At 38.4% G+C, this 17,669-nt stretch overlaps 1 protein-coding gene across 1 annotated transcript; it reads right to left on the minus strand.

Annotated features, from left to right (window-relative positions):
- Window positions 1–2,489: 2,489 nt before the first annotated feature.
- On the minus strand, window positions 2,490–16,877 carry ednraa (endothelin receptor type Aa). Its single transcript, XM_074664763.1, has 8 exons — window positions 16,614–16,877; window positions 15,144–15,647; window positions 12,718–12,845; window positions 8,789–8,987; window positions 6,985–7,137; window positions 6,689–6,822; window positions 6,360–6,468; window positions 2,490–5,352 (listed from the first exon to the last, which is right to left on the minus strand). Exons 2-8 carry the CDS (start codon window positions 15,600–15,602, stop codon window positions 5,215–5,217), a joined length of 1,320 nt encoding a protein of 439 aa, XP_074520864.1. The 5' UTR covers window positions 15,603–15,647; window positions 16,614–16,877; the 3' UTR covers window positions 2,490–5,214.
- Window positions 16,878–17,669: the final 792 nt, after the last annotated feature.

A 17,669-nucleotide genomic window follows, 5' to 3' on the forward strand; every position in this document is an offset into this window, starting at 1 on the left:
GACAAACCATGTTGAAATATAATTTATGGCGTGATGTATCTTGATATTTAGCTAATTAACTAACTTAAATTCAGACATTGTTAAACCAGTGCTTTTCAGTTTATTTATAAACATTTTTAAAAATGACTGTTATCAAGAGTACAAATTCATGCAGCGAATAATAAATAATGTTATATTCAAATCTAGTGTTGATACCTTGATTTTTTTTTTCATTTCAATTATCTTAATGCTTTTATTTACAAGAAGAAAGATGCTTTACTTAAAATAGAGACATTCCATCAGGTATTACAGAAAGAGAACCGCCATCATTTCTTTATCCTGCTTCAAAGACTGCCATTAAAATCGCTTTATCTTTAAGGTTGGTTTGATTTCAATTCTAATGTACTAATCAGTTTCCCTTTCTTTCCTTCCTGCTGTCTGCATGTATATGCGCATATGAGTGAGTCTACTTGTATCTTCCTGTAAGATGAGGGGAGGCAGAACTTCCCTTTCTATGGCACCTTGTCTCTACTGCCCCACAGTCACAGAAATCACTGGTTGTAGCAGGACAGATTGTTCATGAATTTTGAATTGATCCTTTTGGCTTTTATGAATTAGAAATAGTCTTTGCCACAAGTTGTGTAAGTGAGTGCCATGGTGGATAGCTTGAAGGCATTGCCAAGCAAAATGGCAGACTGGGTACAGCCGTGTAAGGGCAGGGTAGATAAACATATGCTGTGTTTGATCAGACCCAAAACAGATTTTAGCATAAAGGATGTGGCGTCCATTATGTCTTTCTGAAACCTAGCCATTACTGTAGGGTGAGTAGCTCGAACAGTACATGCCCTGCAGGAATAGACAGGATAAGTAGAATGGATAGGTCTGAGGAATAATAATAATCAATGCGCAGCAAAGGAGGAGCCATACTGTCTGATTCCTGAGATATAATGTATCAGCCAAAGTGCACCTCCTCCGTCAAAGGAAAACACAAGTCTGCAATTGTTCAACTATTACTAATTTATCTTTATGTGTCAGCCACAGGCCTTAGTGTCAGGAAATGTTCAGGCTCTCTGAGGGTGTTCACTTCAGTTCATCTGCTCCAGAACAACAGCATTAGTGATGTAAGATAGAGTCTTCAGTCATACAGCTTTATCAAAAGTTATTTTTAAAGAGATAAGTTCTTATTATGCCTGAATCTCTTTGAGGGATGATGCTTGTAACAATTTATTTCAGGTCATTGGTTTGAAGCAGGTGCTGGCTGCATGGATTGGTGTATGTGTTGGTTGTGTCGTGAGGTTACAGGGTGAGAAAAGGTATAAGTTGAAGAGAAAGTGTAGAAAAACTTAAATCCCCTTAAGAGGGCAAAGAGAGCTTCTATTCACATCATGAGAGGCAAACTACAAAGATAAAAGCACAAAATAAATTAATAAAAAAATGTCAGAATTGCATTTTTACACATGGACCGACTTTTCAACAGGGCTTCAGTAGCTGATCATGTAAGCTGATATCCTGTCTCTTTGAGGTATATTAGTAAAACAACTTCAGCTAATCTGGCATAAACAAGTTAAGACAGGGTACATCTAGAGCAGGGGTAGCAAACCTGCAGCTCGAGAGCCACATGTGGCTCTTTGCCTTTTGGTGTGCGGCTCTTCATTCCATTCATAAAAATATGTATACATTGTTATGGGTAGTGGTGTGCCGGCAGAGCAATCTAAAATAGTGATATATTGATGCCAACGTTGGGATCAGTATCGATCGATTCTTGGGTGAGAAGATTGATACTTGAGTTTCAGTTTCTCTTCTCTACATGTGCTCCTCTCGATTGTTCATGTGCTCATAGCTATCTAGATAGATAGATGACTTCTCGCTTTGAAAATTGGAAATGTATTGATTTTAATTTTTTGTCATTTTGTTTATGTGTGAGAGAAAGTGCGTTTGTAAGACCACATGTGTGATGTGGCTCTTTGTAGCATCATGGTAATTTCTTTGGCTCTTGGTCTCTGACTGCTTAGCCACCCCTGATCTAGAGCTTTTTGAGTCACTGAAAAGCTTGTAACACACATTAAAACCTCAAAACTAAGCATTTTTTTGGTCTTCAAATTCCATAGAGCTCAAACCACTCTGCTTTAGTCTCTCTCACTTTCCTAACACTCTTTGGATTTTTTTCCCACTTCCACTTCCTAAAAAGAACAGAGTATAATGTTTCTATTGATGTTATATAATGGTCAGCATCTTATCTTAGTAACCAAAGATTTGAGCAGTTTTGTTTGTATTTGCTCAGGGTGACCTGATAGGGAAATGATTTCATGTGAGGAACACGGTCCAGTTCCACAAAATTTATGACCTGGCTGAGACATATTGCCAACCCACTGAAATAAAACAACAACAACAAAAAAGAATAATAAAACAAAACCAGGCAAAAGTCTGATAAAGCCATGGCTGTTTTATTGTTCTGTCAATCTTTTGGAACTCTGTGTATAGGTTTACATGGCTCTGGTTAATGCATCCTTTTGAAAGCCACTGAGAGTGTAATACCAGGTAAATAGTGGTTTTGGTCACAGCAACGTCTTTATAAAGTATACTTTTTATTGTTATTATTTATGTGCTTAATTTAATGGATGTCCAACAAAAAGGCTTGGGACATTAAAGAAACAAACATGGAAGTGTGTCTGTCTTGAACTTAAAGTTAACATTTTCAGCACTTTTAGAGATTAACATATCATGTATTTCTGCTGCCGTGTCCAGGCTAATATATGACTCAGATGTGGATTAGTAATGGTCAGTGAGTTCCCTCAACCCTCTTTTGGCAACATGGATGAGAATTGAGTTATAAGTATCAAATTCCCACCATCTCAGCCGTTCACATCCTCTTCTCTGACATTAGCAACCCTAAGGGCTCAGTTGCCAAACAGGTCACAGTGTGCTCCAAATCACTCCCAGACGCCTGTTTCTCACAGACGTAGATGAAAAGCAGAAGGGGCCCCTCGTACTTCCCAGAAGAAACCAGTGTTAGACAGTGAAAAAAAAAAACCCTCTTTTTTTCTAACAGTGGAGATGGAAATTGATTTATTGGTTTGAGCAGCAACCTTATCATTGTAAAACAATTAGAAAGGAGATATAATTTTCAGCAGATTATTTGAAATTGCTCTGATGAATAGTGGTTAAATAATACTGTACAGATGTGACTTGTTCTTCTGTACACAAGTGTGCAAAACACTCCATCAAAAGAAGTGCAATCAAATATACACACAGTACTAACACATATTAAATATGTTCAACAACACACAGGTTTGCATTTCTTCACATATCAAATAATACAAGGCAGTATAGTTGTTGTTGTTGTTGTTAGCTAGATATGATCACATAAAAATCAAAACTTGCATTTTTGGAAACAGCTTTTATACACTTCTTTATCCAATACGTCTTAGCCCTCTCCTAATTGTTGACCTTAAAATCTAGGAGACATATCAAAACTGAAAACCAGAGGAAATACTTTGGGAAAATATCTCTTCTCTGATGCTTATTGAGCTCAGTAAAGAATGTGTTGAATCTAGTCTGTGGTTTATGATGTCTAGCTAACATACAACCGCTAGCTGCGAGCTGTGTGTTAGCTGTTGGTCAAAAACACAATTTGCTGGACTTAAAATTTTTTTGTTTTGTTTTATGCAGAATAAATTCAACTCACTGTAACATATTGATAGGTTTGCTGTTGGAAGGTGTATTTTTTATTTTTATTTTTTTTTTACCTTTTAGCTAGTTAGCAGCATGATGACTAAGCTAGCTTACTGTCATCTTGTAACTCCAAAATCCAGAAAGCCATATATTTTGGACTTGGAGCAGAATCTGGAGCAAAGTAATTTAAAGGGGAGCATTTTGAAAGGCACATCCAATATCACAGATATTCCCATTGGAAAGAACAAACTTGTGGCTAGCTTACCTCCATACATATGGAAATAAGTTGTTAGGCACAAATAAACAGCCTTTTTTAGGTCTGGCTAAAAAATTATTGGGCATACATGAGTGGTACCTGTTTTCTGATCTACTGCTTTGCAAAAAAAGCCATTGAGAGTCACCTCCAAAATTACCACACCATAAATTTTGTATTTGGAGTATTTAATGCCATGACAAAAACCTGTTCATTAAGCCTCCATCATTACAAATGTGATGTAGTCTAAGTAAAATTCTTGCTGCTACTGCAATAAAACACTTTATAAAAGTGGACACTATATATTTTGAAATTCCATTGGTTATACAAGCCATTTAGTCACAATAAGTTTTTATTATATCAGTTAAAATTCACAGTTTTTGGTCTAACATGGTATCAGACCTGTCATGATTCGTTACTTATCATTTGCTTGTTGTGTGATGTGATAACAGGGACCTATGCATTACCTCCTCCTAAACTTAAAGCCTCGTACTTGATTTTGTGATTTAGTATGAAGTATTTTTGGATTACTGACCAAAAGTTTGTAGATCATGATTTTTCACAGCAGAATATGATTTTTGAAGATTCAGAGATGCACATTTCATTTTATCACTTTCTCTGACGAATCAGAGAATTTTTGTCAAGCAGTAGAACTTAAAATGCGTCTTTTTCTTTATACCACAATGAAGCTCAGGTATAATAGGCTAAGGGTGAATGAAGTACACTTTACACAAGCTAGCATGTTCAATGGAAAAATGAATCCTTGCTTGTGTCTGTTACACACTTTCTTGTTTTCCACCACCACTGAAGAGTGAACTCTTGGGGGCAGAAAATACTCATTTCCCATCATTCCCTCTGACAGCAGGCAGTCTGCTTTTCCTTCCTGTAACTTTGTGCATCCTTCCCAGTAGCATTGCCCTTTACAGGAATAGCACACTAGACAACTGAATGAATGTCAATTTATAGTGAGTGTTCAGCTGCATCCCGTTAAGGAGTAGGCTTCGTCCTCCCTTCTTCCTTTTCTCACGCGACAGTGTCCCCGTCAGTGGTGGGAATACAAAGGGTTTGTTTTAGGAAGTTTTGCCTGCTGAGAGGCCACGGCAACTTCAGAGCGTTGTCCACTAGATCTATTGTTCCTTTCGACTCCAGTTCCTGATCCATTGCTGACGTGCTCATATGTTGCCTCTGGGGTCCTTAGGATGTTCATTTATGATCTTGATGCATTCATTTGAGATTGAGCATAGCTTGCACTCAAAGCGGCTGGATATAATGGAGTGCTTGATATATTCAAGTGTTCCTCAGCTGAGGGATTAATCGCTGTCTTTCCTGATGCTGCGGTCAGTGTTCAGGTTGTTGGGCTCTGGGCTCTTACACTGAATGCTGGTCCCATTCATGGGTCCTATGCTGCTCATCTGGTTGCCAGAATAACACCAACAGCACAAACACGACTAGAAGAACATGAAGGGGAGAAAAGATGGAATAATTCAAAGGGTTAGTTCGACATTTTGGAACATTCAGCAGATGTACTGGCTACCAGGAAACTATATCATATTTTATCATTTTAAAGACTAGTAGTACAAAGAAAAGTTATTCTGGCTCTACCCAGAAGGGATTAAAACACAAGCTCCTCTAAAGCTCTGTGAACAGAGTAGTAAAACCAACAAGCTGCAGATTTACAGCTGGTTTTGAGGTGATTTATGTCAAACTGTTTGTCAGCATGGGTGCCATTTTCCAAACCCTGGTCATCAATTATCATTCACAAAATGTTAACTTCTAATTTAATTTGTTGATTTAAAAATCATAAACTAAAGTTTATCCACAAACTCACTTTTTTATCGCAAGAAGTTTTTGTTGCTTAACCTAAGCAATCTGTGGCTAGTCATAAAATGTTATTATACACAATGATGACTTATACTATTGGGTTAATTCAGCTGGCTCGTTCTTGGCTGTTTCTAATGGTGGCATAGCATTCTTTTAAAATCTCAATGATGTCTTTTTCTATACTTTTCTGACAGAAATGAGACTAATGTCAGATATTTTTATTCAACTCTGAACATCAGTTGAGCAAAAACATTTTCCAAATGTCAAAAAAATCATTTTCTCATGGGCTTCCTTGTAGAGGAGTTGTTCTACATGTGCTGCTATTTTTTCTTTCGTTTACTCTCCTTTACTTGAGGCATGGTTTATCTCCAACACAGTTCCCTCTGACAGACATTTACAGTGCCTGACCTTTGCTATACAAAGTGTATTCATAAATCACTGAGCTGCTTTTACACATTGCTCATGGAATGTCATCCTAGTCATATCCTCTGTGTTACTGATAAAAGCCTGAGTTCACTGTTTTCTTTATGGACCAGACCGAGTCTTGAGAGAGTTGAGCAAGAGAGGGAATACAAGTGAGAGTTTGAGTTGTGTTACACTCATTAATATCCATCTGTGGTGGAGAAATGCTTACCTTGAAGCAGTTTTTGAACTTCTTGCTGACAAAGTAGAGGATAATTGGGTTTATGCAGGAGTTGATTGATGCAAGGTTTAGTCCTAGATAATCCAGAATCAACAGGAAACTGAAAAAATAAACAGAAAATCTGTCATTTTGATATCATTAACACTTGATGAATTTCTTGTGTAATCAACTTTTTTTTGTTCAACTTGTTAAAAAAACAAAAATCTTGTACTTAAAAAATCAAAATCAAAATGAAAATAAATTACCCAAAAAACTTGCCTTTATATATTCATTTTATTTTTCCTTTTTTTGTCTGCATTTTTTTTAAATGAGTAACTTACCTAAGCAGCTCACAGCGTGTATTGTCATTAGGGATATATATGGTCTTCTTAAGGATCCTACTGAGGTGAAGTGGAAACCAGCAGAGGGCAAAGATGAGAACAAGGCAGAAGACAGCTTTGGCCACCTCTCTCCTCTGTAGAAAGAACGTAAGATATTACTCCATTGTTAAAGACACGCTGTTCTCAAAAAGATCCAAATATCCACAAATCACCTATTTTCTCTTGCTGTCAGTGAAAAAAAAACAGAATTTGAATTTGGAGCTGTTTCAAGGAGTAAAGGGCTTCATTATAGGTACCTGTTTCAGGTGCTCACTGAGGGCTATCCGCAGGCTGCCTTTTCTATGGTTCAGCATCTCACAGGTCATCAGAGTGTAGAAGATAGCAGTACAGGCCAGAGGTAAACAGAAGTAGCAGGCAAACAGCCACCAGTCCTTCGCTTCAATGTAGAACTATACAACATACAAAAAAAATATGTGTCAAATAAATAACTGTAAAAATAGCTATATGACTCTTTGGTTACCCACATAAAAGTCAATGATTTTCAAGCCACATTTTTCCCCTAGTTTATCATTAAAATCTGACAAACATCCATCAATTTTGGACTTGAAAGTCCCCCAGCCCCCCACCCCGAAACTTGAATCTGTAAAGGGAAAATTTCTTTTTAAATTAAACAATGACTCAGGCAAACAGTCCCACCAGGCTGACCCTGCACTCCAGATCATATGACCCATGTGGGTGCCATCTGTCCCCTTGAAAGAAGTGTCTGAAAAAAAGCCAGTGGTGGTACATCTGGCTTTCTGTTGTTAAGGAAATTGTGCTAGTATTCACATCAGAAACACCGCAATATCAAAATCCTACAAATCTTCATGAACCCTGTTCAACATTTTCCATGAAAATTAAAAAATATGGATTTCAGGTTTCACCACCCACGTCAAACTGCAAACAAAAAGAAACCCCAATCATCAGGATTTTTTAAGGAAAGAAATGTGCAATTCAGAGTCCTTGTGCTGTTATGTTGCTGATATCTGATGGAGACTGGACCACTGGAGAAAATGTGGCTCAGTTTGAGTACCCAGATCTCAGTACTTAACAATTGCACTTGGCCTGCAATCAAGAATGAGCCCTCAGAATCAGAGACAGATCCAGAGGGTGTCCAGGGGTGGGTTATACGCCTTGGAGGTCATTTGACACCCATCCTTGTGAAAGAGTGTTTACTTATCAGGATTAAACTTTTTTCTACTTTTTGTAAACTTTTTAACGATCTGATGTTGATCACCATCTTACCCAAGAAATCACCACTTGACACTGTCGGTCTTTTTAGTCTTAGTTACATGCTGGTTCAGCAGGGTTATCTACAACAGCAAACTGCTGATAGTTTGCCTACTTTCTACACAAAATCAGCTGACATTTTCCCAGGCATCACTGACACAAACAAAAAGACACTCCAGATAGCTGATGCCAGTACTCATTTCTAAAACATGTTGACACAACAACCCTTATTGTTAAGTGTTGGTGGGAGCAACTGCAGCAATTTCAGAGTAAAAACCATTGCTGAGGATGTAAAATAAAAGCAGCAATCACTTGATGGGAGTAAGGAAAGAAGGTTTAACTTTTCACTCAAATCTTTGAAGCACTAATTACTTAGGTCCAGGCTTGAAAAAAAACTATTTGGGTGTAGTTGCACACCGTTGAGTATCTGTGGTTTCTGATTGACTTTTGTTTTCAATATTATTTTGCCCAGGCAGGAAATGTAACGATGAACCAAAACAGAACATCACCACATGCCAAATGGCTATTGATACCACATACACAAACACCTAACAAATCCACCCTTTTAAGTTAATGGAGATTTAAAACTGAACTGGAACTGAACTTTTACTTTCACTATAAGTAATCTCTTTGCAGCTGGGTTCCTATCTCCTATCTGCGGTTGTGTTTTGTCTCCCCAATGCAAAATTCAAACACCATCCATATGAGAATCCTAACACAATGTACTATTGGACAGCACATCTTAGCCCAAGTAAAAACAAAGCATGGAGACATAAAACATTAAACAGCATTTTCTTATCAAAGAATGATACAGAGAAGATGACAGTGTACCTCAATGAAGCGAGACTGTGGGTTGAGCATGCAGGTGTAGAAGGTTTGGTTCATGTAGTCGAATCTGATTATGTCAAAGCTGATAGCCTCGGGCACTGCGAGTAAGAGTGACAGGACCCAAATGGACAAGATCTCAATGATTGTGCAGCGAGGGATGCCCACACCCTGAACTCTGCTCCAGGATGCAACAGCGCGGTACCTGTGAGGGGCAAGAGAAAACTAAGAGTTAAACTTGGATTAGAGATACTGCACTGTGTTAGCTCCCAAGGCCCTGCTCAGGTACAGTATTCAAAGAGGAGTGTAGAATGAATAAGTCACATCAACATTCTTCATCCCAGAAGAGATGTCTGTAAGAAATATGAAGCAGCAGTAGCCTCAGCTAGCATTAACACCAACTTAGAATTGTCAATATAACAGTTGTGTAAAATCTGCAGAGTGTATAAGATACAACCCAAAGCTTGAGGAATTCACAACAAAATCAGTGACCTTACAGAACTTGATCACTGGTTGTCTAGTGATCTAGAGCAGGGGTTTCCAAACTTTTCTTGCTCAAAAGCCAAAACAGAAATTTGGTGTCTCCCCAGGACCCAAACTCAGCCTTCCTGTGTACTTGACCAATTTATGATCCTCAAACCAACTTCTGTTGCTCTCCTTGGACAAACTTTAACAGTTGTGATCAGAGGATCAACATAATAAAGCAAGCTTTGTCAAGAGGTCAGTGCCCCCCCCCCCATCTTATCATACCAACACTTGAATCCAAGGTTGTTGTAGATTAACATCTTTCTTCAGTTTTTTTTTGTTTCATTTTCACTTTTTGTTTTTGATTTCTGTTTAGTTTATATTCATTTTTTCAGGTTTTCTTCTTCTTTCTTTCTTTCCTTTTTTTTTTTTGAAAATGCTTATTTCTAGTTTTTTTCCGTCTTTTTTTGCAATATTCAGATGAAATAATGTTTGTTTCACTTAACTATTGATCTTATACTACATTGTAATTTTTGGATTCATATTAAAGCAAGTGTGGAGTAAATCACAAGTAACAGTTTAATTTTTAGATTTAAATTTTAATCTGCATCTCTACCTGAAATGACCAGCTAGAATTTACCATCTGACTAACTTTTCCCTGTGATAAAGGCATAGTAACAGTCAGCCTCCTTACTGTTAAGATTCACACAGCTCTGAACTCTCCTGATAAATGCTGAAGGATGCTATGAGGATGCTACGTGAGATCAGGGCGAAGCCACAGGATGAATAGACTCTTTAACCAGTACAAGAGTTTAACTCATGATATATTATGTTAACAGGATTTTTTAAGGTTGCTGACCAAGTGTCACACAGCTACCTGCAAGACAGGGTCTCGTGCAGCGTCTCAGGATCAAACCAACTACAGGGAGAGGGGTAGATATTTTTGAGGTTTTGATAGGAAGTACAGGACTTGATTTGACTTCAAAACAATATTAGATCATGGGACCATTCTTAAGGATAGGGGGATAATGGAGCAAAATCAGAAGTCAGGAGAACAGCGAGAGAAAGGGTTAAAAAGCTGAAAACTCCCAAATCAGGAGTGCTGGCAGTTTTGTGTGTTTATGTGAAACTAAAGACATTTTCCCTTAAATGCCTCTCGCCAGTTCCCAAAAACTTGATTCCGTCAGACCAAAGACTTCAGCAATTAGATATTCGTAACATAATCCTAATTTTGGATATTCCTTCATGCACTGATGATGAGGATGTGATATCAAGGGCATAAGTTTCAGCACAGACTTCTGACATTAGTCAAGGCAGCTGCAGAGTCAGAACTGTTTTCTTTTTCTTTTTTGATTGTTAATTATAATCAGTCAGTAATCTATTCTGCGATTACTTTTTGACTTTCTTATCTTTCAACACCATGTTTTAATGTTTGGTGTTAGGTAGCATTTGTATTGTCATCACATTATAACAATATTAAAGATAAGAAAAAATAAGTTTACTAGATTAAACTGATGTCACAAGAGGATAGTGAGTTACTGCAACAGGAGCGAATGAGATAGCACTCCTGGGAAGCAAATGAGAAAATTGAAAAAAACAAAGTGCATAATGTAACACAATTACAGAGATATGAAAACAAAAGCCTGTTTATTAATGGACACAGGGCTACAGCAGTTCAGCTGCTTTCAGTCTGCGGAGAGAAATCAGTAGTTATCATTTCCCCTGTCCCTCCTGACTGACAAAGCTAACAAGAATTTCTCTCTATGCATGGCAGCACACCAAACACAACAAACTGCTCAGTCAGCAAAGAATATCTAAAGGTTAAGAATTGATGAGGAGAGATGATCAATTGTTTATTTTAAATATCTAATATTTATATTTTTGTAAAGCCTCCAAACAGAGCAACCCATGTTGGCAGAGGGGTCTGTCTGTTGGCTTTCGCTTCCCAGCATGCACAGAATCCTTGTTTGCTTGTTTGTTTCATTAATGGAAACCACTTGTCGAAATGTTTTAGTAAAATCCTGCATCAAGATTTTATGGCAAAAACAATATATTTTTCATGACACATTTGAATTTCTCTGTTGAACAACATGGTGGCATTTATATTTTACTAAGTGGTAATGTAGCCACCTTTTTCTCTTCCTCCAACATTAAAAAGATACAAAAGAGTCTCAAGTACTTCAATAATAAACACACACAAACATCTGCTCTTCAGCACAACTGCACAGCCCTGCAGTCTTTTTCTCACAATAATGGTCATTAAATATGTCTGCTTGGTTGAACCTTGGAGCTACAGAGGCTGTTATCTCGCAAGTTTTGTCTGTAGAGCATGAAGTAAAAGAACACTTAGCTTATGCACTTCATGATCATGATTTATTCATCAAGGAATTTCTATTAAGGTACTATTATATAAGATATTAGAGCTTTTGATAGTAACATTATGTTGGCTCTACAGTACATATATCATATGCTTAATGTTGCATATAAAATAAATCACATCAAATGGTTCCATTTAGAAGCCCATCCAAGAAGTTTGAAGCTCCAAGGCAACAAAAACAAGAGCACATAGATTAACGACTTCCTGGTGAGAATGCTAAATCACTATTGACCTGTAAGAGATCATCATGGGCTCTAAATGGATCTCCAAGCCTTTAAACTAAAATAGCAAATCAGTAACAACACCCTCAGTCATACAGATGTTGAATTAATGTTGTATTTGCAGTGGTCCCAGCTGTCCTAATGTTAGCTGAAAAGAGCTGTGTTATCCAGGCTGACCTGTATGATGTTGCCATTGCCTTTCTTTTTCACTACTTAACGTCTTGACTTGAAGAGTTCCATCTGAAGGCAGCAATAATTCACATAGGCTACCTTACTGTCGTTATTAACTGATTAATGGGAGTTGTATTCAGCCATTAACCTCGTGGAGACAATCAGGCGTGGCAGTCAACATTGCAAAACAACTCCACTTTATGAAAGGAACTTTACAGTGGTGCCACAGGAAGTAAAAATGTCATTTACTACAATAACAGTCTGGATGCTGTTTTTACCGGTTAAGATCAACCTTTTGTGTCTTGCTGCATTTTTGGGACAACCGAATACAGCTTCTCTTGTTTTTTTTATCAGTGCCCAAATGATACGACTTATTCTAGTCTCTATTTTTACTGTGAAGGTTTGGTAACTGCTGTCTCATAACGGCTATATTTATACAATCTTCTTGTTTGTTACATTTGGGTACTCTGTGTCTTAAGTACAGGCCAAAATTGTAGCTCATGAATTAACAAACTATGTTGCTTTATTGGAAAACTTAAGCTTTTATAGGTTTCAGAGGGATAATAAAAACACAAATAAAACCTTTATGAGAGAAAGAATCAGTGTGAAAGCACAAGGAGTTTGGGAAAATGACTAAATACTATATTTCACAAACACCATCATCATAATAACAAGGCTCTGTGGAGTGAGAACACACTGACCTGTCCACACTGAGGGCACACAGGTTGAGAACAGTGATGCCCACTGATGCTTTCTGCAAGAAGGGCAGCAGCTTACACAGATACAGGCCAGCAGGTTTGTCTGCAAATGGAAAATGTCCGGCCAGGAGCTGGTGAGGAAACACATTCAGTCACAACACATTAAATCATTTGGATAATCATAAATCTATCATAAATCTATCATAAAACTGTAGATTGGCTCAATGAACAGATAATCCAATGAGTCTTTAGGGAGTTGGTTAGCACTTTCACTCTTGGTGCTGGATTCATTCTGCCCATTGTTAGACTCTGTCTAAGGCAATTTCTCTGCAAACTGAGACACATCAAAGGCTTCAACGTCATCTAAGCCTCAGAGAGAGTTTAGTCAGACACAGATGGAGCTCATCAGCTGATGAAAAGTCCACATCTCTTATAAACATAACAAAGTCCCAAAACTCAAAACACAGAAGGACTTCCACAACCTCTTATCATATTACTGCCTCTGAGAACTGAAGTCAAGGCCGTGTGAATTAAGACCTTTGTTTGTACCCAACCTGCTTAATACAATTTCCTTTAGTAAAACATGACCTGCATTAAAAAAATATCAAAAGTTGAAGCCAAAGGAAGAACCTTATGGTGCTTCCTGGCCCTCTTTTGTTTATTCAGGCTGTTAAAGCTTCCCAGGAGAAGCAGAGGAAAGAGGCTCACGTCACTGTCTTTAGTGTATAAGTAGCTGATTATTTTTGGAAACAACTGTCATGGCCTTAAGGATGTGAACAAGGGGGCTAAACATGGTCTCAACATTGTAGACGTGGCTCTGTCTTTGTTTGTGTATAAACTTGCCCCCCCCTCTCGGTGAGATTTGTTTCCTTTTTGCACATGTGTTTCTCAAACTACAAAGTTACTCTATCCTCAAAGTCCCAAGTTAATTCTTACCAGGTGGCTTTCTCATTTGTTTTGCTCTGGTAAAATGGCGTCCTATATTACACTTGAGAAATCTAGCTGACTGATTGCTTCTTTGTGCCATCATTCTTAGTTCATATACAGAGCAGAACATTATTTACCGGTATTAATCAAGCAAAGGCAGTGGCCTCAAACACAATTTATCATCATTAAATGCCTCATATTTTAGAGGCCCAGTCCGTGGTGCAAAGGTAAACACATTAGTTTTGAGTTGCCAAAAAAATGAAGACGCAAAGTTACAACTTGAAAATACTTTCAGACTGATTAACAGGAAAGGAGAAAGGATTTTAATCTTTATAGTGCATATGTGGCATGAAGAGATGAATCTAACTCATTTCTTTTGTTGAAGAAGAGAAGCTAGTCTCAAAATGTAGCATAAGTAAAGGCATGAAATTTACCCATAAATCTTGGCATGAGAAAACAATACAGTAAAGAAATTAATCTAGAACAATTTCACTATTTGATTGAGAGCTTACAAAGGCTGTAAGGGTCTCTATTAAAGCTCCTGTGAGGAATTTTTCTTTTACGTTGCAATATTTTGTTGCCATTGTGGCAAAATCAGTCATTGCTGATTTTACCATGTGAGTTATTTGTTTACCTTTAAGAAAAAAGTACCATCTTCCTTTTTTATTCATTGATATCATTGTGTTACCAGTCTCATCACTTAGTCCAACACCTACCCTCCATCATCAGTTTATAGATTTAAAAATACATTTGTAAATACAGTCACTACCATTGTTAAATAAATTATTTTTCCATTTTGAGGCTTTAGGGAGGCATCACTATTTCTGTTTTGTTTTATGACTGGCTTTAAACTTCTCACATGACCTTTTAAAGATTTATTCATTAGGTTTTCTCAGTAGGGTTTCATCTGCAAGAAAGAAACCATCATAGTTTTCTTTATCTGCTTCTAACCTGTTCAAATTTGGGTTTTGTCTCTAAAACTTTTGCCAGGAGCTAAGTGTAAGTTTGTATCATCTACTTATCATTTAAAGGAGATATGTTAGCTAACACAGTTATACTTTTTCAAAAAGATGTAGACAAGCTCAAGTTTTGACTACTCTAAAGTATTTAACTTTTGTGTTTGGATTTCATATCAAAGATAGGCCTTTACCAGCAGAGGTTATTTTTGTTTTAAAAAAAATGAAATCTGTCGATAACAGGTAATGACAAACGTCTGAGGTCAATACACAGCTGCTGGCATGTGTGACACAGCCCGATTCTTGTGTTTATTTAAACTGACTTTATCCCTGCTCCTCTCATCACCAATCTGCTCACACAAGGATGATAATAGCTTCCACTGATTACACTTTCCCGTCTGTTTGTACACTCCCCTACACCCCTTTTCCCGTCACTGATACCGCACTTTATATCTCTGCATCACTTCCTTTGTTGCTGCATTACTTTTAAATGAACACTTAGACATTACATTGAGAGAGGACTTTTTAAAAAACTTAAAACCATACCTTGTACATCGTGATGGGAATGTGAATGATAATGTAGATAAGGTCCCCTAGTGCCAGACTGGCAATGAGAGCATTGGGCCCGTTCCTCATGCACTTGTGCTGGTAAATAATCCTAAGCAGGGTGGCATTGCCGACCAGGCCGACGACAAACACTACAATGGAAATGATGGTATTGATGTACTTGAAATAGTTATTAATAGTGGTCTTTGATATACACGACGGAGGCCGTATTGGTTTCTGTATGACAGTTTGATTCCCTTTGCTTGCGGCCAGCGGGCCAGCCCCTCTGGCCTCCAGGTAAAGGCCCTGCCTTGTGGTGCTGCTGTCGAAAGCCGGAGAGTGGAGGGTGGAATGGACCTCCTCTACTTCAGCTCTGTTTGTCTGGCACATTCCTCTGGCTGCTATACAGGCCATTAGCAGCAGCATATGCACAGCTAAGCTGCCCATTATGGAACACATTTGGCGCTTTGATTTCACTGATTGAAAGACTGTCCCAATATATCACTGCAGAGAGAAGAAAACAAACAACACAGAGAAGATTTGGTTATTCTTCAGACAGCACAACTGGCAAAAATGAAGCTACTTCAAGCTCTCCCATATTCTTTCCTCAGTTAAGTCAAACAAAAGTGAAACAAGCGTGTCTTCTACAGGAAAGCTAAACTGTCCTTTCAAAAGCTGTAATAAGGTAAAGCAACTCCTTCAAGACTTCAAAAAGGTTTTGCCAAGGGGGCACAGATGGGGGATGCCAGCACTGGTTACAGTCAGACATTTGAGGAAGAGGCATCAGCAGAGCGCAACGGGGATCTTATTTGTAGTTTCTGGGAGATGGAGCCTTCGTTTATATCTCTGTGTCAACCATGTTGCTCCTATACAAGGAGGCTTTGTGTCTCCACATGCTGTTTTCATATAGAGCCTCTGATTTCCTCAGTTTTGCATTCTTCTTCTGGTTCTAATTTGGAAAATTTTAAACATATGGAGATGACCTTACATAAAAGAAGGATTGCAGGCTGGATTTAAGGTACTTGTTTTCTGTTTCAGAGACAAGGGTTGATGATAAAACTGGATTGAGATTAAGGATAATAAAAATATGGTTGTACCCTGGATTCCACTTTGAATGCTTCAGTTATTTCTTCACCTTAACAACCTCCACAAAAAGATCTACAAACTCTCGGGACTACACCACAGTGATTCATTCCTCTTAACTCCAACCTAAGAGCAGATAAAGTTTCACATCACAAGTGCCACATCCAGAGTGAAGCCCTTTTCATCCTGTCACAGCACAGGCAACTCTTATAGCCCAGAGATGTTCCTGTTCAGAGTCCCAGCTGTCACCAAGTACACAAAGAACTATTTAGCAGCCAGCCCTTCAAGTAGCATCACAGTTTAGCATCAGCATGACACTGCTGGGATCTGTGACAGCGCGCAAACTGATCCATCCATAAATTATAAATACGTTTGGTTTTCACCTACCTCTTCTAAAATGTCTGCCTGGCCCCCTTGGAAAGCGTCAGGCAAACTTTCGGCTGAAGCCCCCAGACATCTGTATCACATCACATGAGTAATTAACGCACTATCAAAGCCGCAGCGGATCCCACTTGGTTTGAGCAATGCACCCGTCTGCTCTGAGGTGCCTTCGCATTATGGCTCAGAGTTTCCTGTGGAGAGTTTGCAGTATGTCTGAGTGTGCGTGTGTGAAGTTGTGTTTATGTGTGTATCTGTGTGAGTGTGTGTGTGAGTGTGTCAGAGCACCAGTGAGACACTTTGACTGGGTGGGATAGTAAATCTCCACCTCCCTTTGGTAACAGACTGGGCCCCCCTTTGGAAACATCTCCCCCTGCTCTCCGCTCTCTCTCCAAGGCACCGCCTGCCGACAGTCATCTCCAAGACACACACACACACACACACACATACTCACACACATATGGGGCATCTGGGAGCCAAACGCCCCTCCAATCTGCCCTTTTCCTTAAATCCCTCCTACCTTTCCCTCTCTGACTCACATTATGTCTTGTATATGTTACATGCAACTGTTTCCTCACACGAGAAAGAGCAGAGATAAGATTGGAGAGAAGAGGGCTCAAGGAAGTCAATATCCTTGATGGGGTTCTGTGTTTTTCTCTAATGTTAAAGCAGGAAGTGGAAAAAAAAAAAAACAGATCACCTTTATTTATGGCAGATTAAATGCTGCATGGATGGCCAAAACCACATCTCATGACTGACTTTACTCAACATGAACATTAGAAAAATAAAGAAATTAATGAATCTGTAAAATGTGGCTAATTGGAGAGTTATTGATCAGAACGTGGGAAAATGTAAGTTCCCATTTAATTTACCAAACAACTTTGTTACAAATTGAAGATATCAAACATTCTGCTTTTGCCTTGCTTGCAGAATAAAACCACCATCTGAGACAGACGGTGCTCTATGAGATGACTATATACTATGTCTGAACAAGGAAAGAAGACAGTTCAATGTCAGGGGGGATGAGTGCTTCTCTTCAGCATCCATTATGGACTCCAAAATGGA

This window comes from Halichoeres trimaculatus, unplaced genomic scaffold, assembly GCF_033239565.1.
Source record: "Halichoeres trimaculatus isolate MK-OKI-2021-1 unplaced genomic scaffold, fHalTri1.1 fHalTri1_scaffold_2, whole genome shotgun sequence".
NCBI lineage: Eukaryota > Metazoa > Chordata > Actinopteri > Labriformes > Labridae > Halichoeres > Halichoeres trimaculatus.